Consider the following 24,787-nt stretch of genomic DNA (forward strand, 5'->3'; position numbering starts at 1 on the left):
AAAATGTTGGGGAAGCAGTGTACTAATGATAGCCAAGGTCATGAGAGTCAGCAAAAAAGTAGGGCAATAGATTTTCGTGGGGGGATTAGGGAAATGATGCAGACAGAAGGAAAACAATGATTGTGCAAATATATATATATATATATCCTTGTTTGTGGCCATAATTATATTCTGGTGTGATGCTTCTCCTACTAATAGCATTTCTATAAACATTTAACTCAAGTCTAAGTAGTCTAAGAGATAAAAAGACCATTTAAACTCAAAGTTGTTTCAGTGTATTCTCTTTAAAATTTTCAAAAAGTGGACAAATGGTACTGATACCTTGCCAATTGGATTCTGTTACACAGGTTTATTGCTGACAATCAAATGAATCATGCCTGTATGCTGTTTGTAGAGAATTATGGACAGAAAATCATTAAGAAGAATCTCTGTCGAAACTTCATGCTTCACCTGGTCAGCATGCATGACTTTAACCTCATTAGCATAATGTCAATAGACAAAGCAGTTACAAAGCTCCGGGAAATGCAGCAGAAATTAGACAAAGGAGAAGCTGCCCTCCCAGCAAGTGAAGAAACAACTGAAGAGCAAAATGGGACCTCCAACGGATATAGTGACCTTCACCCAAAGGAGAGGATTTTAGAAGCCGATATGGTCTCAGGGGTTTCAAAACAGAGTAAGAAACAAAAACTCTGAAAGGCAATGCTAATCCCATGTGATGGACAAACACTGAGCAACATTCTGGGGAATACACTCTCTTGGAAGAGCTTCTCTTCTCTTTTATTTTGTAAATCATAGATTCCAACCAGGCACTATTAGATGAAGTAAATGATTTCAACAAAGACATTGTATCAGGGTTCACTTGGCTTCATTATGCAAGTAATAACGTGTATATCAGTTGTAGTGATGTCATTGCAATATTCTCCAGTTTGAGCATGAAGAGCAATACTTCATAAAAAGCTTTTTTTGTAACTTCAGCGATTAATGTCTTATGAAATCTATTGAATTGATATAAAAAACTTACATATATAAATTATAAGTTTTTTGCATTTGTGACTTGTTTTCCTACTTTGTAATTGTGAGACATTGGGAATGGGAATTGGAATATGATTCAGTTGTTAAGCAATTTAGACATCCAATTTTTGGCAGAATTATGCACATTACTATTTTCAGTCTGACCTTGATCCTTGCTTCTTGAAATCATTTATTAATTTTGAATGAAGAGTCACAAATTTGGACATAGTTGTACATCAAATTCAGTTTTACTTTTCAAAAAGATAAGCTAGCACTTCATTGACTTGTGCCTGTTTGAGAAGATCTTGGACTTTTTCACCTTTGATAACATGAACTAATAACCAGGCTGAGTTGTTTGGTTTTGTTTCTGGCAATGTGTTTTTATGTGGATAACTTTGATGCATTGCTCACCCAGTGTATTCTTTTAAACATGAATGTTTTGCTAATTTTTTTTCTTTTGAAATTAGGTAACTACACTTTGAAAATTCAGGTATCCCATCTTCTCATTTGTATTGTATCATAGCATATTGAGTGAAGAATTTACAGATTCTAATTTGAAAGAAGGGAGGAACTCCCTTTGAGGTTCGACAGAGAAGTTGTTCCACATGTGAGTGTGCTACCCAGCAGGTCCCTCACTCCATACAAGCTCATTAGAGCAGTTTCACTCTTTAGTTGCACACATTTACAGTTGAATTTTCTCTAGTAGGAAGTTGTTTCACTACTGGCACAATGTCAGCACCAATGAGTTTTTATTCCAACTCCAGGCACTGTGGTTGAGAGACATCACCTCAATTTTTTATTATCCTTAAGATATTGCATTTTCATATTCTTTATTTATAAAGGAACAATGCTGCTGTAAATACAGGTATTTTTAATTTTTTATTTCATTCCTCCACCATCAGATGCAGTTCCCTATTTTGTTTAGTAAAGGGAGATAAAAGCTTTCTAATGGTGTCTTCAGAAATTTATAAAATGTAAATACTGATTTGATTGGTCTTTAAGATGTGTTTAACTGTGAGACTATTTAACTAATGGTGTGGATGTGATTTGTCATCCAGTATTAAGTTCTTAGTCACTGATTTTTGTGTAAAAATAGGAAAGAGGGAAACTGCAGCTTTCATTACAGATTTCTTGAGTTGTCAGCTCTCCAGTGATGAGTGATGAGTTTTCTCGTAACTCAAAGTATGTCTCCGGATAGTGAATCTCAAGCATTTCTCTCTGGCTTTAATTTGCTAAAGCTGTGCACATATGTAAAAAAAAAAAAAAAAATAGATTATTTTAGGGGAGATGTAGGTCTAGAATTATTGCTTATGTCATTTCTTAAGCAGTTATGCTCTTAATGCTTAAAAGAAGGCTAGCATTGTTTGCACAAAAGTTGGTGATCCCCCCAAAAAATAGTAATGAAATTACTTCTGTTGAGTAAACTTTTTATGTCATCTTATAATAAAAGCTGAAAAAATCCCTTTGTTTCTATTTATAAAAAGATGCCTTTTCTATATGTACCCTTGATAAGAGATTTTGAAGAAATCATGTAAGCTGGTCAGCATTTGAATGGTACAGTAGATGTGTTTAAAAAAATGGGAAAAAAAGTTGAGTTGTTGAAATGGACCTTTGTTTTTACATTAAATGTTTATTTGAAATCAAATGATTTTGTACATAAAGTTCAGTAATATAAAAGCTGCATTTCTCTTCTTTTTTCTATATGGACTGAATCTTAAGAAACTGCTATTTTAAAAAAACACAATTTTATATAGACCACTAGCATACAAGTTCACAATCACAATTTATTCCCTTTTATAGAGCACTATTAATATTACTGTTTATTTTAAGCAGATCATTTCTCTATTACCTTAATATATAATTTCTGAAAAGGAGGAAAAGTTTTATACTTTGAACCAAGGAGATTAAGGCTTTTTTGTTTCTCCATTTGTTCTGTAACCCACATAATATATTAAACATGTTAAAATGGGGATTAACTGACTTTTAGGTAGAAATTGGCTAAGTCAATTTAATAACCACGATTAAAAACTTATGCTTTCTTTAAAGACAAACTGGGTTAAGTGATTTAGCCTGCATTACAGAGCTAGTGTTTTTTTAAGGCCAGTTTTAGTAGTTCCAGAGCTGGTGGTGTATCAATCTACTATTCCCTTAAGCTGCCCTCCATGCTTTCCTTAAAAAGCATGTTAAATGAACTTTTCTGAAGCTGTTCCCCTAAGAAAAGCTGTTTTGGAAGTTCTATGTGAACTATCTTCTTGGTTTTTGCTGTATGGGCTGGGAGGTGACTGAAAAAAGGAAGCAATTCTCTCAAATTTATAGAGTGACAGAATCGAGTTCTGAATTCATTTAAAGAAGTGATCATCTACTTTCTTAGCTCTCGTTACTATTAGGAGAGAAGATCAAGGGGAAAATCAGAATTTTCAGTTAAGGAGCTGGAACAGAAGGTCAGGTTGGCTAAGGAGTTGGAAAACGGGAAATGAGTGAAGTCCTTGCGCTGTATATGCTTAAGTTCCCTGAAATCTAGAGGAAAATTTATAAAGAAAATCTCGTTCCCTCTGACTTAAGTTACCAATTTTTGTTGTCAGAACACTGTCCACTTTCTACAAACATTTAGACCCTTTTTAAAAGCTAAAAAACATTGATAATCTGCCACTTAAACACATCACTGGTAACATCACTGATCAATGTGTTTGAACTTTAGCCATATTAAATTCCAGAAACTACTGGTTAATATACTCCCAAACTATTCCCCAGTACCGTTTATTTTTATGAACCTCGACTACAGATTTGAAAAAAGGACTTTGAGAGAAAGTATTGATCTTGGCATAAGACATTGGAATCCTACCTGAAATTCATTAGCTAAGTAAACCTGAGCAAGTCGGAACCCCAGGCTCCTCAAATGAAAAATGGGAATATCTGCTTACACTGCTTACTTCACAGGATTAGAAAAATACATGCAAACTTTACATCCCTTGATAAATATGATTTATTCCCACAGGAGGGGAACAAGATAGAATAAGGATTTACATGAGTTTCACTAACTGATTAAGCTTTTGTGTTGGCTTATGAATAAAATTTTTCTTAATAAATTTTATCTTAAGTTTTAACATTTTAATTACTCCATCTAGGATACATGTTTGCTTATTTCTTTTAATATAAAAATTTGAAAGATTGAGTTCTAAAACATCCTTTGACATTTAAGACTTCATCAAAGAGGGGACTTGCACTTTGGAATTACCCTGTTCCATTTGCCTTTTTTGGGGGTATTTGCCTCTCAATTTAAAATAGCATCTGATTTTTAAAAAACAATACCACCTAAAGTGTAACATTTTAGGCTTTTGAGTGCTCTCATATTTATAATAACTTTTCTTTTTATACAGATTTCCACATTTGTCATGTGCAAGAAAAATTGGACCAAAAGGCAGGGGGGAAAATGGAAATACTTCCCATCTACATTCAGTTTCCATAGTTCTCTTTCAGGATGACTGGCATTTTCCATCCCAAGTCTATTGGAATTAATTGGAATCACCTCATTGGGAAGAGCCAACTCCATCACAGTTGATAACATAATTTTGTGGTTGTGTACAATGTTCTCTTGGTTCTGCTTGTATCTCTTAGGATCAAGCCATATAAGTCTCTCCAGACTTTTCTGAAACCATCTTGCTGATCATTTCTTTTATAACAATCTTCCATCATATTCATATACCATAACTTATTCAGCCATTCCCCAACTGATGGGCATCCACTCAATGTCCAGTTTCTTGCCACTACAAAAAGGGCTGCCACAAACATTTTTGAGCATGTGGCTCCTTTTCCCTCTTTTATCATCTCTTTAGGATATAGACCCAGTAGTGAAACTACTATAGTATAGCAATATTTTGGATATAATTCCAGTTGCTCTCCAGAATAGTTGGATCAGTTCATACCACCACCAACAAACAATGCATTGGTGTCCCAGTTTCCCACGTGCCCTTCAACATTTATCATTACCTTTTCCTGTCATCTTAGCCAATGTGAGAAAATATGAGATGGTCCCTCAAAATTGTCTTAATTTGTATTTCTCTAATCAATAGTGACTTGGAGTACTTTTTCATGACTTCGAAATAATTTTCATTTCTTCATTTGAAAATAGTTTATATCCTTTGACCACTGATCATTTGGGGAATGACTTGTATTATAAATTTGAGTCAGTTCTCTATTTTAGAAATGAGGCCTTTATCAGAAATTGGTTATAAAAAATTTTCCCAACTTTCTGCTTCCCTTCTAATCTTGGCTACTTTGGTTTGCTTTGTGCAAAACCTATTTAATTTCATCAAAATTATACCTTCTGTATTTCATAATGTTTGCTAGTTTTTTGGGAGTTTTTTTAATTATAAAAACTATTATGTTAACTTTTCAAAGTCTGTGGAATTGTTTTTAAAAATCCACCATCTATATAGAACATCCTAAACCGGTAATTATGGAGCTCTTTGCCCACACTCCTTATTTTTGCAAATTTCCAATTTCTACATCATGAGAAAATTAGTTGTAATCAACCTGCTAAATTCCTTGCCATTCCTTGCTAAATAATTTATGCACTAATTTGGCACCATGTATTTTTTTCCCTTGGGCCAATAGGTGGCACAGTGAATTGAGTGCCTGGACCTGGAGTCGGGAACATTCTGCTGCTTGTATTTAAATGTGGTCTCACATAACTTAATAGCTGGAAAAAAAAATTACAAACTACTCCAGTATCTTTGCCAAGAAAACCCCAAATGGAGTCATCGAGAGTTGAACATGACTGTTGAATGACTAATTCAAATGTACATTTATTAAACACCTTTATATATGTAAGATTTGTGATACAAAGATGAAATGGAAAAACAAGATCTGCTTTTAAGGAATTTACTTTCTATTGGAAGGGAGTAAGACCATAACATTTGCATAAGAAAGTACAAAATATTTAAAGAAAGAGTTTTTAAACCTGGGGATAGTGGAAATGGTTCTTATTGGTGACATCTGAGTTGAACTCTAAAATAACAGGTTATAAGAAGCAGAGCTGGGCAGGTGATAAACTGGGATTACTTGGACGTGGGAGAAGATTTGGCCAGTGAGTTGGCCAGTGTGTCTGGGATGTAAAGAGCAATAACATGGAATAAACATGGCAGCCACAGGAAAGATTGAAGGGATCAAGGGACTTACAACAAACAGGGTGTTTAGGAGAGAGACAATGGGAGACATGCAAGAAACATGATCAAATTGATAAATAATTGGATTTATGGGGTAAGCAAATGAATTAATATTGACTCGTCTCCATTAGAGTGTCTTCAGGAGACTAGGATAGCAATTAGGAGAACATGATTTCAACATGCTCACAGGATATCCCAGCAGAAATAACTAAAGGGTAGGAATGGATGAATAAATGTGAGAATTGGCTGGAACAGATAAGGGTATGGCTAAGATGAGTACCTGGGCATAAAGGGAGAAAGAAAAGATCCAAGACAGAAACCCTTGGCCAAAACCAGAAGAATCCAGGAAAGGTTGGTAATAAGAACAGGGAAATTTTTAGAGAAAGAGACACAGAGAGAATGGACATACAAGAGGGGATGATTGGAGCTGTCAAAAGCTAATCAAGGAGGACTGAGAAGCTCCAGAGAATTTATTAGTAACCTTAGACAGTAGTATTGGACATGAACAGTTTTTGCTAGGAATTTGGCTATTAAAAAAGTATTTAGGACAGTATAGATATAAGGGGATAAAAGAACTGATGGAATTCTGTTTATAAGAGCTTTAGGATATGAGGAAAGGGATAGTTTATAGATGGGCCAGCTCCCAAATGACAGGAAGGGATGGTGTGAGGATTCTTGGATGAAATGGAAGAAGAGCAAATTTTGAACTAATGGCCTCTTATTTATTCAGTAATGATGTTTTCTGCTGACAAAAAGGAAGAAACTTGAGAAAAGTTAATTTGGAACAATCGTAGGAAATGGGATAGTTGATCAGGGAGAGAAAAATGGATTGCCAGGCAGCAGCTTGAGAACAAAATTAGTGGACCCAGCCATACCAAGCAGCATTCATTTGTCAGTTTGGCAGCACATAGATCTTGGGCTCTTTCCTTGTCTAGGTCCTAAGCGGGTCTTTGTATTCCACCAATTTTGCCAATTCTGGAATTTAAAAAAGCTATCTCCTTCAGGACAATGTTTACATTCTTAATGTCTTCCGAGTATCCGTAATCCTAAAACAACTGCAATTAGAGTCTTTGTTCCAAGACTATCACTTGATTCTGTTTCCCAATGTTTGGATAATTAAAAAAAATTTTTAAGCTTATATTTCCAATTCTGAATTTTGTGCAATTCTCTTTTTTCCTGTTCATTGTTTGTTTATATATGAGCTTATTAATGTTTCCTATTGTGTTCTCTATTTTGGTTATTTTCTTCATTTTCCCCTCTCTTTTTAGTGTCTTAATTTGTATGATCATTATTAATTATCTCTCCCAGCTTTGGAAGAAATATAAATACAGAAGAGGAGCAGAAATAACAATTTCTACTTTATTTGACTTAATCTCTCGTTTTTCTTAACACTGGCAGTTTTTGATCAGCATCCTTCATCATATGCATTTGAGGACATCCATCAGGATCTGCCTGCTTGGGTTCTCTCTATTGTTTCTAATATTTGATTTGATTAAATTCTATAATATTTTTATTTGTATTGACACTTTCTTTTGTCCATTTAAAAAGTATTAGTTTGTCTTTTCTTGTTCTAAGTTAATTCTAAGGCATCTGAAACATGACTCTGGACAGGTGTTGTGTTTCCAGGAGCTGTTTGTCCTAGCACCAGAGACAGAAAGGAGTCTGATGAGGCAATCACCGGTGACTGCCTAAAACAAAAGCAATCATTGATGAGACTCGGAATCCTTTTGTTTTTATTGTGATTATGTATAGTAGCTTTACACATGATTCTGTTGTAGCTCCATGATACTTTGATTTATATTGAAATGTTTTTGTGTCAAATCATTTATTCCTAAATATGCCATATAATTATTCTAAACACTGCGTGTGACTATCTATGCATTTACTTTATGAGTTATTCTTAATAAACATTACTGGTTTCCATAAAAAAAAAAAAATTCTAAGGCATCTGAGAAACCCAATACTATGGATTTATCTCTGGATTTTACCTTAATAGAGTTTAAAATAAGCTTAGGACTGAACTGTGTTGCCAGAGTCATAAGTAGTTCACTAATTAATAAGACCTTGTAGAATGTGTAAACTATACAATTTTCTTTGGCAGATTTGTTTATACTAAACTTCTTGAATAAGTTCAAATCAAGTTCAATAAGTTCAAATCGATTCATTAGAAATTCTGTTTAAGTAACACTGGTTCATAACTTGAGTAAAAATTACTACTTGGATTCCTTTTTAGAATTCAAGTCAGTCTGGGTTAAAGTTCCATTATAGAAGCACAGTTTGCCTAAATATTAAGTCTACGTCAAATGACTTTAGTAAAACAAGTAAATCTTGTTGAAAAATTAACTTTAGCATTTTCCTTCTATTAAGAATACTGAAGAACATCTGAACTACTTCCCTCAGCCCCCACCAAAAAAAGCATAAATTTCATTTAAAGAATAATTCTTGTCTTATGCTTTTGCTTAAAATGATATAAGAACTAAATCTCAAAAAAAAAAAAAAAGAAAGAAAGAAAAGAGAGAGAGATGCACATGTATTTTGTACTTTATTTTATTCAGGTTCAGCACTAATAGATAAGGCATTTATATCTGCCACATCCTTTTAACTATCACAAAATGAAAGATTGCTAATATATAAAAAAATCAAAGGGACAACATCATGATTGTCAAGCAGGGACCTGAATCCCTAAATAAATTATTTTACAAAAATATCAAACTTGTTTTTTCAAACATGTTCCTACCGATAAAAAAATTCACATTAAAATTTTTTGTAAGTTGGTATAGCTAGTTAAGACCATTATTTTAACATAGTAGGGCCTTAAAATAAATATTTTACACAAATGTAAAGTTATCTCAAAAAAATCAAGTATTATTTTATGTTTGGTCGGTTCTTAAAAGACAAACAAGCTGATAAACTGTACGAGAAATCATGTGCCATATATATATACATATGCACACATGTATACCAATATATGTAATATGGCTAACACTGTATGTACTACTACTGTAAGTAGTTTTACCCTGTGAAAATCTTCTAGAATGTCAAACTTCACTACAAAGTTTGTGCAAATATATATATATATATACTTTGGTTAGATTAGGTTTTTGCTTTAGGCACAAAAAACAAATACAGAAAGTCAAATTCTTTGAAGGCTTAAGTATTATTACTGAATGCAACAATTCAATACTGTTCTTAAAATCCCTGATTTTGTACAAGGCACACTGGTGAAGAATGGCTAATCTAATGAAAGACAGAAAACAGGACCTTGATTTCTAGCTGGATCTTTTTTTCAGTTACAAATTAAAATCTATATAGCAAGAGAAGGTAAACATTATAAAGAAGTGGAATGTGCTACATTTGCAATTCATACGAACCACAACAAATTCCATCTATTGCTGTTAATGTACTACATACAACTGCATCATGCCTGAAAGCTTTTCCAAAACTCTGGTTTTAAAATATGCAGATTTAATTCTAAGGGCATGTAAATGTAATTCTTCCAATACAATAACCAAAGTTAATAAGCAGTGAAAGGTTTCAGGCTGTGTAAGAAACTCCCTTCCCACCCACCCTTACATAGGAGAAATCCATTTAAAATTTATCATAATGCGCTATTTGCTTACCATATGCTTTACCAAATAAACTTGGTTGCATTATGCTTTTGTCCAAAGAAATACATATGTTTTTAAATGAATCCTGTTAGAATCACATTCAATTTCTAAACTGCCTATTTGAGAGATGAGTCTGGCTTTGTCACTTGGTTAAACTTGGCTGAGGATATCTCTGCTAAAAACCTTCAACCTGATACTAATTAATCAAAAGGCTAAAACACTAACACTTTCCAACCAGGGTAAAAAAATGAACATCCAAAGTAAAGGGAAACATATGATTGATCAAGTAACCAGTCAAAAACCACTTCCCTATTATTAGAGCTAATCGTTACTCTCAGCTTGAAGTTCCCAGTATCGTTATTATTAGTGGTAACCAGCGTCACTGCTTCCATGTCAAACGTAACAGTGGATCCAGAAGTAACTGCTGGCAACTGATTTGTCATCTCCTTCCCGTTTACAAAAACGGCACCTGAAACAGAAAACATCACTGGAACATGTGCACTGAAGCTGAACAAAGAGCAACAGCCTGGATTCCCCTAGAAATCATTCAAACCAGGATTTTTAGGATTAGCCAAATTTTTATTCTAGATAAGAATATAAATGATTTTTACAAATTCTGTTGCTTAAACAGTTCAGAATTGTCAGTCTTTCATAGATCATCACTAAATGATTCATTGCAAGTACCATGAAAGACATAGCTGTGTCTGATGACAAAAATAGTAACTATTGTAAAATTGATGGTCCAATGGGATCATTGTGTTGTAGCTGAACAATGGACTAGGAATCAAGAAAGGTTCTTAAAGGAACTTGAGCTACAGGTCAAGAATTCTTACCCTTTTTTGTGTGTAATGGATCTCATTGGTATTCTGGTGAGGCATATGGACCCCACTCCCTCTTCTCAGAATGTTTTTATGCATAAAATACATAGGATTATAAAAGAAAGGAATCATACTGAAACAGTCATTAAACAAACAAACACATTCACAGACCCTGATTAAGAAGCGTTAGTCCAAGTGCAATCCCCTTAGATTACCGATAGAAAAAAAAAAAAAAAAAACAAAGGCCCCAGTTAAGTGGTGCAGTACAGATCTGAACATAGATATTTAGTCTCAAATTTCCATTTTACTGCATTGATTCCCTGACCTGGTTAATCTTTGATCAGCCATGAATCAGAAATGGGACATTAGATAAGATGTCCCATTTCCCTCATCCTTATTAAAGTTATTTCTTACCATTTGTACCAATACACACTGCTTGATCACGCTGCAGAGAGTCATAGCCATTCTGCTTTTCTACACAAACTCCAATACTATCTCTTCTATCTGGCTGGCCCACAGTTTCGACTCTGTATGAGAAAGGTAAAAGTTAATTACAAAAAATAACTATAAACTAGTAACCTAGTAGTCTCTTACTCTAAATTTTATAGAACAATCCTGCTGGAATTTTTGCTTTTTGAATGTCACAAACTTCTACTTCACAGCTCAGTAAAAAAGCTTTACTACAACAATTCGAGTGGTAGTTATTATCACACCCAAATTTTTCCTATCAGGTGAAGTGAAATGTGACTTCTGACCTCTCTCAATAGAGCAGGTAAGAGTGGTTCCCATGCTGTCACTCAGCACTGTGAGTGACAGTTGGCCTAAATGTGAAGCAGCATTCCAGGCCCTCAGGGTAATTCCCCCTCATAATTCAGAGCTGAAAGGTTAACATGAAGCTGTAAGTTATTCTGAGGAGGATTTTGTTAGCACGATGGCACTTTTGCCACCCAAGACTCTTTCTAAAGTGACAGACAATAAGAGGGAGAGAAGTGTAATCTAAGAATCAAAACAAGTTTTGTGAATGGTTTTCTTCACTAAAGTCAATAGTTTTATTTCTTTTTTGGGGGCAGGGGGCACGTTTCTATTTCAGTTTTCTGAGGATAAATAGAAGGAATCTAATTATTTTTAAGTAAAATCATAAAACTAAAAATAATGAAGTGCCAAAAACACAAAAAATCCTCAAAAAAGTGATAAATTCTTAGCAAAGAAGTCTTTTAGCCACAAGCACATAGGGAATCAGCAGTACTTAGTATGTTTATTTAAGAATTGTCTCTATTTGAATGGAAACATAACGTGACTACAAAAGGACCTGAAATCAAAGTATCCTAATTTAAATGTTTTAGTAAGATATCATTTTACTCCTTTTACCTTGCTTTATTTGAATTTACATTTGTATGAGTTTCTAAAAATCATAATTGTTTTAAAATACAAAGCTAACATTTCTAAAATGTGGAACTTCTGAAAATTAATCAACAACATATTGTTTTGACGAAAAAACATTTTACAAAGATTCCATGACATAACAGGTAAGAACTTGGCTTACACTGCTCTAGCTAAAGACCAACTAAGGTTATTTTTATTACTATATTCCCTAAGAAGCATCTGACAATATGGTACTGACATCAGCCACTGTAAGTGACCGTTTCATTGCCTTTCATTGCACCTTATTTGACTTGGCAGAATTCTAAAACTATTAAAACAATAATTAGTGACCATCTAAAAAGGCATTTTACTGCACAAAAGTAAAGCTTCACTTCTTTAAAAGAAGTTCTGATTCACTTTTTTCTTAGGCAAGACTTTTTTTGGAAGAAAAATATGCTTGAATGACAAGAGAAAAGGAAAAATCTATTTTTGTTTTCCACTGCTTTTCAGCTAGCTTCTATTTCACATAAAATAGATGTGGGAATGAATAAGTTATTTTATTGTCTGTGGCCAACGATAGGAAACCAAAAAAACCTGGTGGTATCCACCAGGTATCCAATGAATGGCTTCCCAAAGGAAGATCTTAAAGAGTATCAATTTAAGTGTATGAAGGATAGAGTGAAAAAGGGAAAAACTAAAGACACAAAGATGAGCAAGGGGGCGACCAATAAGTTGGAAGTGAGGCTTATCAATCATTCCAAAAATGGATGGCCTTCATGTGCCTGGTCGTAGCAACTATGAATGTTATTTTGCTGGTCCTGCTTGTTATGGATTCCATCTCACTCTTGTGGCTTTCCCTGGGGCTGTTTCATGCCTGGAAAACATCTCCTGCTTCTAGGAAATCCTACCTGCCATTTGGCTCAGATCCAGGGTCTCCTAAAGAACTCTTTTTCTGATCCTGCAATTACTAAGTATTCTCCTTCCCCATTCCTCACCAAAATTACATAGTTCTTTTGTATCAATGCATATTTGTACATGTTATTGCCCTCCAGGAGATCTCTTTGCTCCTCAAAGGCAAGGACGTTTTTGGTTTGATCACTGTATTTCCAGCAACTAATTTAGAACTTTGTACTCAATAGAAACTTAAATGAATGTTTGGTGAATTGTAGGATTTTAATCTATAGCAATATCCACAAAAATTGGTAAAAAGTATTTATAGTCAAAATTATAGATTCTTGATGAAAACATGGGGAAGAGAGGATAAGAGAAATAGGACTATCACTTGGAATGGACAGAATGATGAAATTTGAAAATAAAAAAACTTTAAAAATAAAAAAACAAAATAACAAAACCAGTATCAAAATAGGTCAATTAAAACAAACAAACAAAAACCTTATATCCCACAGTATTCAAAGAAGTGGCAAATATGATTGCTGGCCTAGTCTCCCAGATTATGGAGAACTGAAGAGGTGTTGTTACAGGACTGAAAAAGAACCAACATCATCCCAATTTTAACAAATAGGAAGAGTGAGAAGAACAAACTTTCGGCTGTAAACTTGACTATTTCTTGGCAAAATTCTAAAACTATTAAATTAATAGTGAACCTCTAGACAAAAACCCAACACGGCTTCCTTGAGAACAGATCGAACCATCCTGACTTTACTTTTTTTTGTTTTTTGGACAAGGTCACTAAACTAGTAAATTAGGAGAACATTAAAACAAAATAAGTTTTAGCAAAGCATTTAACAATCTCTCATTTATGGCTTAAAAGAGAGTATTAGTTAAGTGGGTTTGAACTGCTTGAATGGAGAAAACCAAAACATAGTCATTAATTTTTTGATACCAACTTAGAAAGGACATTTCCAGAGAACTATCCCCAAGCACTTCATTTAAAAAGAGAGTAAGTCTGTCAATAAAAAGTTATTAAAAAAAAAAAAAAGAGAGAATATCATATCCCAATAAATGGACTTTTCCTCAAAATAAAAAAAATTTAAAAAAGAAAGAGTAAGGAAGATGGTGAAGGAACTAAAGGGGAATGTGAAGGGGAACAATAGGATAGTTTTTCAAGTGTCTTATGTGCTAAATAATGAAAGGTATATTAAAATACATTTATTCTGATTGGCCCAAGAAGGCAAAACTAGGAGCAATGTATAGAAGTAGCAGAAGCAAATTTAGGTTGATGGAAGGAGAAACTTGGTATCACACTAAAGTGAAAAGTTCTCCTTTAAGAGATATAATGTTTCCCTCCCTGTGAAGTTTTCATGTAAAAGCTAGTTACCCATGTATGATGTAGACATCAGGTATAATATATCAGGTGTAACATAAAAGGGATGTTCAGGTTTTTGATTTGACTATGTGAACTCTATAGTTTCTTCCAATGCACTATAGGAGTCTATAAAGTTAATGCTATCTTCATCCCCATCTAAACTCCTCCACAAATTTCAATAAACACCTTTCTAAATAAACCCACTAGTGTTCAAACCATCTGGGGACACTTTAGTGAAAATATTTGGGTCTTAAATTAGCCCCATCAAGAAGCACATCAAAACTCAAAATTGGAATCATGTTGCATTTAATGTTTTTAGCCTTTCTAATCCTTTGGGGAGCCACACTGATAACAAAGTCAGGAATTTAAAATGTAAAGAAAAAAAATCCTGTAGACTTCAAGTTCTGAATCAATAATCTTTTTATTCTAAAAATTATTAGACCACTAAGCCTCTATGAGTTTTAAGTATATCTGCCATGGTGTGGCAATTGACTAGATTTATTTATTGCTTTAAGTTTCATGAATGTATTTACAAGTAAATAGTTACAAGGAATGAATATCCAGTTGCAGCAAGGGGCTTAATTTACAATATCTTAAGATTTCTCTGGAAACATCAAATCACTAAGTAGTTAAAATTAATTCTGACCTGCAAAATTTATAACTAGGAAAGACCTTATAGATTACAGATTTTAACTTTCTCACTTCACAGAGAAAAATAACTGGAAATTGATTGGATGCCCATTAGCTGGTGAAGGGCTGAATAAGTTATGATATATGACTGTAAATGGAATATTAATATCTATAAGAAATAATGAGCAGGCTAATTTCAGAAAAGCCTACCAAAACTCACATGAACTGATTCCAATAGATATGGGATATAGTATTATTGTGCTATAAAAAATAACGAGGGGGGGTGGTGTCAGAAAAAATTATGGCAAGAGCTATATGAACTAATGCAAAGTAAGAAAAATTGGTAGATCATTGTATACAGTAACAACAAAGTTATAATGATGATCAAAAGACTTTGATCAATACAATGATCCAAGACAATTCCAAAGGATTTATGATAAGAGAATGCTATCCATTTCTAGAGAGACAATTGATGATCTATGAGGGCAGATTGATATGGCTCTTAATATGGCTAATATGGAGATGTGTTTTGCATATGATTTAACATCCTTTCAAGGAGGAGTGGGAGAGAGGGAGAGAATCTGGAATTCAAAATTTATAAACAAAACAATTTTTTAAATTGGAAATTAAATTCCCCATCAATAGAGGAATGGCTGGAAAAGTTGTGGTATATGAATGCAATGGAATACCATTGTGTTATAAGAAATGGTGAATAGGAGGATTTCAGAAAATTCTGGAAAAGCTTACATAAATTGATGCTGAGTAAAGTGAGAAGAACCCAGAGAACACTGTACACAGTACAACATTGTGTGATAATCAACTATGAGAGACTTTAGGTCTTCTCAACAATGAAATGATACAAGACAATTCAAAAAGACTCATGATAAAAAATGCTAACCACATCCAGAGAAAGAACTATAGAGTCTAAATGTATATCAAAACATATTCCCACTTTTTTTCTTTCTTATGGTTCTTCCCTTTTGATTTGATACTTTTTTCACAATATGCCTAGTGTAGAAATGTCTAATATGATTATACACGTATAATCTATACCAGATTGTTGTCTTAGGGAGGAGAGAAGAAAAGACAAAAAATAGAACTCAATATCTTATGAAAATGGATGCTAAAAATTATTTTTACATATATTTGGAAAAAACAAAATACTACTAAAAGGATGTATGTGAGAAGACTTTAAAATAAATAATGGATTAAAAAAACAATAAAATTCTTTGTCTAACCTCATTGTAACTACAGACAAGAAAAAACGTGAACTACATTGCATTTCTATAGGGGAATTCATGTCAAAATACAAAAATGTAACTAAGCTGAATTCTCTCAATAAAGTATACTGTCTCAAAATATGAAAGCAGTGCCAAGATTTTAAAGACTTTACTGTTAAGATTAAATTGACTGATTAATCTTAAAGGCTTGAATGGACTTGCCTCAGGAGCCAGTTTTCCTCTTATGAAATGTCTTCAAAGTCTGTAAGGCTATTGAGGGGACTGCAGAGGGGGAGTGGAGAAACTCACTAGGATTCTGAGCCTCTGGCCTTGCTGCCCCCTTCTATTACCTCTCTTCCTCAGAATCTTATTTGGATTTCCCTATGATTCTCATAATCTACTCTACACAGATTACTAAGACTACATTTCTACTTTTTAGTATCCCCAGAGATCATTCCAATTTCAAAATATCTTCCAGACTCACACTTTAAGCTGAATGTGGCTAGGACTTCACTCATTTGCTAGCAACTTAATTTCCCTACTTCTACTGCTAGCATCATTATTCTCCTGGTCAACTAACTTCAAAATCCTGCAATAAGCTTTAGACTCAATTCTTGCTCTCTCTCCAAATATCTGCCAGTTCCTTCTCCTCACACTTCTATCCTGTCCCTTTTGCTCCTCTTTCTTTCCAGCCCCATCACTTTACTCCAGGCTGTGTTAGATCTTTTCTAGCCTCCTGTCTCAGGCTTATAACTGGCCTTCCTGATTCTGCAGTCTCTTCTGGTTCCCATTCACCATTTACACTATTGCTACCAAGCTCTTGCTAATGTGCAGAGTTGATTAATTAAGCTACTCATCTGCTCAGAAACCGTCGGTAGCAACTTGTCCACTTTAGGATAAAACAAATTCCTTATTCTTCTCTTTGGCCTTGGTTTTGTCATAAGGAATGTAATAAAATGCCTTAGGCAATTTTTAAAAGAATTTTTTTCCACTGGAATTATGAGTATCATATATAATCAACCATCTTTTAATCTACCTTTCTAAAATTCAGTAAATTAAATCAATTTTTCAATTAAAAAAAAAATCCTTTATGTCAGCGTTCAGGGCCCATCACCATCAGAGGGCACTCTTTCTTCACATGCCAATTTTATGTGCCTCCTTTTAATGCATTTCAGTCAAACTAAGCTGGTAGTCATTTCTTAACCTCCTCTATGTATTTGCACGGCTGACTTTCAGAGTTAAAATATATTTCCTTTATAATTCTGCATACAAAACTTGTTCTTCCTGTCAAGGCCCAAGTCAGGCCTCCACAAAACTTCGCTTGGTTTTTCCAAGTCAGACCTCTTTATTCCCCAACCTCTCTCTCCTCCCTTTGTTTCATTCTAATTGCATTGCAAGGCTCAGGTCTTACCATCTTCTTATCAGAGAAAAGTAAAGTAGCCTTTACTTCTAACAGTCTCTTAGTAAAGGGATGTAAAACAAGGATCATGGCAGCACTTGACTGACAGGTTATGGAACTAAGTAGGTAACACATGGAAAGTTTTTGCCAGCTTTGCAATGCTCTATGTTATCTCTTCTCATTATTGAATTAGGACAGTCAGTAAAGAGAACTAGAGGCTCCACCTGATCATGCACCTACCACCGTCATCAACTATGACCAACAAAGACCAATCATTGCAGCTCGAAAAATGTAGCCTCTCTTGTGTAAAATGGGAAACTCAGCTAACACACTTTCCTCCACCACATGTTCTATTTATTCACCTCTGTCTCATTTCCCCAGTCCTTACTTTGTTAACAAAGGAATGACTACTGCCATTTTGCAGAACTCATTTTCCCGTAGGTAACTGAAAGCACTATACCAAACTCATCTGCTCGATCCAAAACACATCCCGTCCTAATAAGGTCTAGTTTGGGACCTCTTAAAATAAAATGTGAGCATCAGCTCTTAGATAACACATTCAAGAACAAGAGAAGTTCTCTAGGATACACTTTGTCACAAATGTAACTAGAAGCAGAACTAATAGTGAAAGTAAAAGAATGCATTCCAGAACACAGAGTGAGAAAGGGCTTTGGTACTCTTGAAAATAATTAAATTACTAAATAAAAGACAAACAAATGAGCTGCTGAACATAAAATCGTCATGTGGAGATGTCAAAGCAGAGGAATAGAGGGCAAGAACCAGGTTATTGTCATGGAGGTAAAGAGACTTAGGCTGTGTTAGGACAGGGACAGGTTTGGGGGCAGAAGACCTGCAATGAATGGGCAGTGGGGAAAGAGAAAGGTAAGAAAGCTAGACTCAGTACAAGAGGCCTCAAGTTCAAATTCCAACTCTGCCTCTTTACCACCTATATGAATCTGGGAAAGACACTTAAATGTTGTGGCTCTCCATATTCTCAATTATAAACTGAGAGGACTGAATCCTAACTCTAAACTATGAGCAGCAGGCACTAGGAATTAGAAGGTGCCAGCCACACAAACTCCAACTCTTCCCAGAAAATCCAGTCCTGTGAATAGTAACCTGTCCATGTGTCCTAGGAGAGTTTCTTACAAATTTGAATGATATTTTCAATAAGGTTTGTCATTGTTTTAAGGCACGAAAAACATACAAAGCAATTAACAATTCTTTTGGCAACTCAAATATTTCCAAATGGTTTTCTCGATGTTTTGTGGTGGGTTTTTTTTCCTTTTTTTTGGTGAGGCATTTGGAGTTAAGTGACTTGCCCAGAATCGCACTACTAGTAAATGTTAAATGTCTGAGGATATGAACTCAGGTCCTCCTGATTCGCTCTATCCACTGCACTATCTAACTATCCCTATTTTTTTTTTTTTTTAATGTTTTAAGTACCTCTTTCCTTAGACATGCCTCTTAATTAAGTTCAGGTTCAGATCCATTCATTCATTCATTCATTCATTCATTCATTTATTTATTTATTGCGATTTAATCAATGAACAATCACTGTTTATTTTCTGCAATGATTATACTTTCCCTTTAAGATACAAGTAGTTTTTCTTTCGGCAATTCCAGCTCAGGCTGACTAGACAAAGCAGAGATGAGACTTTTTTATTATCATTTGTCTGAGTAAATAACAAAAGAGCTTTTCTCCCCCACAGTCAGTATAGATCTTCTCCAACTGATAGACACTTTTATTTGAGTGTATCTTCTCTTCTCAAAAGTTTTCAATTGCTCTCTTAATCTTGTACTGAAAGTTCAAGCAAGCCTAGTTTAGAAATACAGTAAGCTAAAGCCCTTGAGAACATACTTTTGAATAGTGCTTAACTTTCTATAAAAATTATTTATTTTGACATCTGATTGAACTGACTTTGACAGCGGCAACTCCCCTGATATAAGACTCTCTTCATATAGCAACACTGAGGGTTTCTTTCTTCTTGTTTAGAATAAAAGCAATACTTTTTTAATAGGAAGCTGAAAGATTAATTTGTCCTGGAAAGAACCAGTATTGTGAGGTTGAGTGGAAACAGTAGCATGTCACTCTCCCACTCTTTGCAATCTCAATGAAGTCATATTAGCTGAGACTTTACGAGTAGGTGAAGGCTTCTTACTTGTCATAGTACTTTCATTCTGAATTTGTGATGGCTTTTGTTTTGTTTTACAAGGTAATTGGGCGTTAAGTGACTTGCCCAAGGTCACACAGCACAAGTAAAGTATCTGAGGATGGATTTGAACTTGGATCCTGTCCAGGGCCACTGTGCCACTTATATCTGGGAAAAATTAGCATCTTGCTTCAACTTTTCTGCAACCACATGTTCTATTTATCTTAAGGCAAAAGGCCCAGTTAAGTGACATACAATTCAATATTTATTTAATGACACTTTTATAGTTTTATCACTGTCCTAACCATAGTAACATGATCACTATCTATGGCTGAAGAACCTCAAAGAATATCACCCTTTTTCCTACTGCTGGTGTATTTTTTTTCACATAGCATTTTCGTTGTCATTCACTTAAGGGCTGTTAAGTTTCAGGGCCACTGTCCCTTTTTGGAGTAGGTCTCCAGATACCTCCAGTTACTATTAAGCCTGGGCCAGAATTGACTTGTGAGCAGCTGCAGAGTCACATGCAACACAGCTGGAATCGGGGGGAGGACAGGAAGAGCAGGTCCCTTCAGCGGCAAGCCTGTACTGGGAAACCACTGACAAAAATCAAAGTTTCAGGTTCTTTAAATAATAAATAATAAATACATGTAAGATGGGTAAATATACTGACATTTTCAAAAAACTCTTGACTATTTAGTGATTAACTATAGTCTGATCCAAACTCCATATTTCAATAACTTTTGCTATTGGGGGCTTTTTACTGTTAATAGCAAATACTATTATGTGATTGGGGGAGGGGCATTAACAAAACAGGACATTCTGATACTTGTTAGTAACTCAAAAAAATTTAGCTAGAGAAGAAGTTGGTGGTTTCAAAAAAATCTTCAAATGCTACCACCCTGTCTTGTATCACAAGGAACAGAGAGTTGTGTTCATAGAAGATAGAGGGTACGTGATGTAGCTAATATGAGGCCATATTCGAAAATAAAACCTTACCCTCCTAGAACCTGAAATTTACAACAGGATTTGCCTTATGGACTGAAATATGGTTAAGAAAAAAACAACCCCCAAATCAAAACTATAGAAATGAAAATCAGGTAAATCTTTCCTTTGAGTAAAATTTTATTTTTAAGAGGACTAATTTTCAAATATGACCTTGGGATTCAGAAATGAGATGACATGAAAATGAACAAACTAAAATATAGGAAAACAGTAGGGATTCAGAATATAAAATGGATAGCTGATGGAGAGACCTAATAATTGGATTTTGAGGGAAAATTACAACTAGAGACAGAAAATTTACATCACTAGTCTTTTCCACAAGAACATACCTACATATACTGATACACAAAACTTGAAACAAAATTTTCTATGACTTCTTACTCTATAATTCTATTACTGTATTTCCTATTTATTACTGATAAATAAGTATTATTCTTCATCAATTAGTATTATTAGCACTAATACTGACTTCATGACTAACTTGCTAATTTTCTATTTTGTATCCTAAGGAAAATGCCCAAGAAACCCAGAACCAACCAACTTTCTCTAAATTTTTACAGTTCCATTTCAGAAGTAAAGAAGGCTATTTTCAAAGAAAATATTATTTATTAAGTGAACCATACATATTGCAGCATCTACTTGCCTGAATGTTAATGTCTGCCCACAGAAATAGGTTGGAGCACTGGAGTAGAGAACACCTGTTGCCTGGGAATCATTCCTTAGTGCTATATTTCTTCGACTGCTCAGGCTATATCCCTCAAAGCCAGCTGTCCACTCTTTTTAGAAGCAAAAATATGAAAAATTAAAAAGAAATATACATTTACTGTAAACATCTGAGATAAAGTTAAGAACAGACAAGAATCCTTATTCTAGAAGATCACATGTGATCAATATACATGATGTATACACAATATACATAAAATTTTGATTGTTATTTCTAGGAGTCTATCCCTACCTAGTTGTGAGGTGCTATTGTTTAAAATAAAGTCATGATGCTCAACTTCTTTGTCTAATTGTCTAATTCTCCCCAACACAAATATCTTCAAATTTATTCCAGGTCAACTTTCACAGCCCTATCTAGTCCTGTCTAGACTGATCTCTGATCATAAAAATCATATGCAATAACACATGTAAAGTACTTTGCAAACTTCAAATTGCTTAAAATATAAATACTAGCTATAATTATTGTTGTTATTATTATATAACAAGGCATTAAGATTACTAAGAATCTTTCATAATGGTCACAAAGTGCTGGAGGTAATTGTGAGAGAATTCTAAAGTTGCATTCACTCCCACTCTGACCTCTAAGTCAAGATCCATTGCAAGTAATTGTTCCTGATGAACTAAAAGCATAAAATGTAATGTTTTGATATGTAGCTAGCACTACAGAAAAGTAACAAAAACAGTGGCATACCGTGAGGCACCAATGTAGAATGGCCCATCTGTGGAACACTCCAGGGACTCCATTCCTGCCGACCATCCCCTCTAGCACATACTCTGAACTGATAATCAACATTGGGATCTATGTGTAATACTATAAACTCAGTTTCAGAACCAACGTACACATCTTCAAAATGATTTGATGTACTCTTACGAAACTGGAGTCTGTAATCTTGTGCTGTAAAGTCATCATCAACCTGAAGAGAAAGGCTTACCATGAGCCAAAGAACCAAAAGATAATTTCCTTCAATATCACCACCCAGAACTAGTATTCTCTTTCCTCTCCTCATGACAACAAATAGCAAATTCAGAATAACGATCAGCTATACTCAAGAAGGCTATATGAAACGCACCATAGTGAATGACTATACTGTAAATTCCTTGAGGATGGAGGACTACAGTACACCATTTTCCCCTTCTGGCACATAATAAGCAACTAATAAATGTCTGCTGAATTGAGTAATTCATAGCTTCTAGGGAAGATGAGCAATTCTGCTTCTTTGGAAGTATGATATAAAAATACAACTCTGGAAATGACTCCATAAGAGATTACTGAAAACAAAATATATAGTGCTAGAGACAAAAGATTCACATATCAATAGTCTCTTCTTTACAGCTGCTCCTGTACACAATATTGAGCAGAAGCCTTGATTTCAATCAGGAGAGATTGCAAAGAGCTACTTTATTTGAGCATTACTAATATTAGTTTTCCACATCACAGCTTCTTAAGAGAACAAAGATTTATCATACTTGGAAATAACATTTTCACAAATTGGATAGTGATATAAATAATATATCTGTTAAAAGTGAGACATCATTACTCAAGAGATTAACCCTTATATACATCATGCAAATTTAACATGAAAATTTTCGAGGAATAAGTACTGAAGTGAAAAACACTCTTAATGAATCTTATTTTAGAAATGTTCTAAAAGACAGCATTGAACAGAAATGGAGGCAGGCCAGCCTCATCAGGCCAGTGGCATCTTCTGAATTTTTTACTAAATACATCTACATCTACAAGTCCCCAACCCACTACAAAGCTGAGCTCAAAAGCTGGTGGTGGGAAGTAATGTACAGGAAGATGTGAAGGAAGTAAGGCACCTTTCTAAACAACTGTCTCTTTCATACTAGAATAGCTATCTCAAGTCAAATTCTGTTTATTTTGATCATAAAGGGATTTTTATTTTGAAAAATAAAAATCTGCTACATCCCTAAAAATGAAATAAAAAACAAGGCAACTTTTTAAAGAAATATTTTAATGCAAACTTCTCACACTGAATAACTCACCTTACACCATCGTACTATGATACCTCCAGGCTTTTCTATGAGCTCTTCTATCTGTACTGGTGGCCGAGATGCAACTGTGCCATGATTGAAAATCTGATCTTTGACTATGGTGAGAATTGAGTCATCCAACTGAGCAGATAAACAAGGCACATCAACCAGCAGAGGCACTTCTGGCAAGCTAGAGAAACAACATTAATGCATGCTGCTTTTTAAAAATATTGAAACCAGAGGAGAGGGTAAATTGAGGGAATAAGCAATTGCTCTAATTCTATATTGCTTACATGATGTGGAAACTCCTAAGGGTGCTGAAGCCCAATAATATTTTAAGAAGCATGAGTTATGCAAGACGTAACTAAGATGTTCCCATTTTACAACCACAAAGAAATATAACCACAGAGTTTGTAGAAAATTGGTAGGGACTCAACTGTCAAATTTACAAATACTGGCCTTTATAGCTAAGGAACATTTCTGTTTCAACAACACATTTAGAAATTAAAACCATATGGTTTTTTCATCTCACATAAGCATGTATAAAATAAAGATGATAGTTACTGCTATTTTATTTTAACTTTTAAAAAATCTGTATTATCTTTTTCATATCACTTTCATTTCTGAATACATCCCCTTTATCTAATGAGCTGTTTCCTTGTACTAAGAATAAAAAGAAAAAAAACAGCAGTTCAGCAAGCTAACCAAAACATCAACCACCTCTAAAGTGTATAATGTTTCACATCTATAATCCTTCTCTGTTAAGAAAAACATTATTTTGTAAAAATACTGAGAAGAAAAATGAAAAATAAGGGAAACCATGGAAATAAATATTTTCCCTCAAAATCAACTATATATATATATATAATAAAGAAAAATAGCATATCTTAGTTCAATTCTCAAAAAACAACTAAAGATAATTCATTTACCTATCCAATTGAATGTGAGAAGCCTTTTTGGTAAAGCTCCATAATTTTTCATTCTTTTCTCCCACACCACCAAGTATGGCAATCTCACCTGGGATCAAAGAAAAGAAAAAGAATAGTCTTAAAGAATGTGTTAAAGAAAAAAAGACACATTTTGGCTATTAAATGGTAACTAGTAGAATTCTTTTCAAGCTGGTTTAATGGTTAAACACATACAAGAGGGAGAGGGATAAGGGAAGGGAGGGAAACTTCAGTATTTCCTCAGTTCACAAAGGAAAAAAAGTATAGGCAACTATGAATAAGATTACTAGTGAGGGTTGACTCTCTGGGAGAATTGTGGAGAGGAACATAAGAGGAAATTTAGGATAATTAAAAACAAGATTACCAATAAAAATTATTATTTTTTAAAACTACTAATAGGAAAAAAAGTTATATTATACACAATCTTATAAGCCAGCCTTGTGCTAAATGCTTTTAGAAATATAATCTCATTTAATTCTTAGAAG

At 34.2% G+C, this 24,787-nt stretch overlaps 2 protein-coding genes across 2 annotated transcripts in view; one reads left to right on the forward strand and one right to left on the reverse strand.

Moving 5' to 3' along the window:
• Nucleotides 1-8,113, forward strand: part of SUZ12 (SUZ12 polycomb repressive complex 2 subunit) — a 42,406-nt gene extending 34,293 nt beyond the window's left edge. Inside the window, exon 16 of the mRNA XM_051992376.1 lies at nt 348-8,113. Within this exon, the coding sequence (XP_051848336.1) occupies nt 348-693 (346 nt within the window). The 3' untranslated portion in view covers nt 694-8,113. The remainder of the gene's footprint in view (nt 1-347) is intronic.
• Nucleotides 8,114-8,707: 594 nt separating this feature from the next.
• The window catches only part of CRLF3 (cytokine receptor like factor 3), a 38,108-nt gene continuing 22,028 nt past the window's right edge, over nt 8,708-24,787 (reverse strand). The window contains exons 3-8 of the mRNA XM_051992377.1: nt 24,285-24,372; nt 23,368-23,545; nt 22,052-22,274; nt 21,281-21,413; nt 11,017-11,129; nt 8,708-10,253 (exon numbers count right to left, since the gene is read on the reverse strand). Of these exons, the coding sequence (XP_051848337.1) occupies nt 9,997-10,253; nt 11,017-11,129; nt 21,281-21,413; nt 22,052-22,274; nt 23,368-23,545; nt 24,285-24,372 (992 nt within the window). The 3' untranslated portion in view covers nt 8,708-9,996. The remainder of the gene's footprint in view (nt 10,254-11,016; nt 11,130-21,280; nt 21,414-22,051; nt 22,275-23,367; nt 23,546-24,284; nt 24,373-24,787) is intronic.

Source organism: Antechinus flavipes, chromosome 4 (genome assembly GCF_016432865.1).
Source record: "Antechinus flavipes isolate AdamAnt ecotype Samford, QLD, Australia chromosome 4, AdamAnt_v2, whole genome shotgun sequence".
Lineage (NCBI taxonomy): Eukaryota > Metazoa > Chordata > Mammalia > Dasyuromorphia > Dasyuridae > Antechinus > Antechinus flavipes.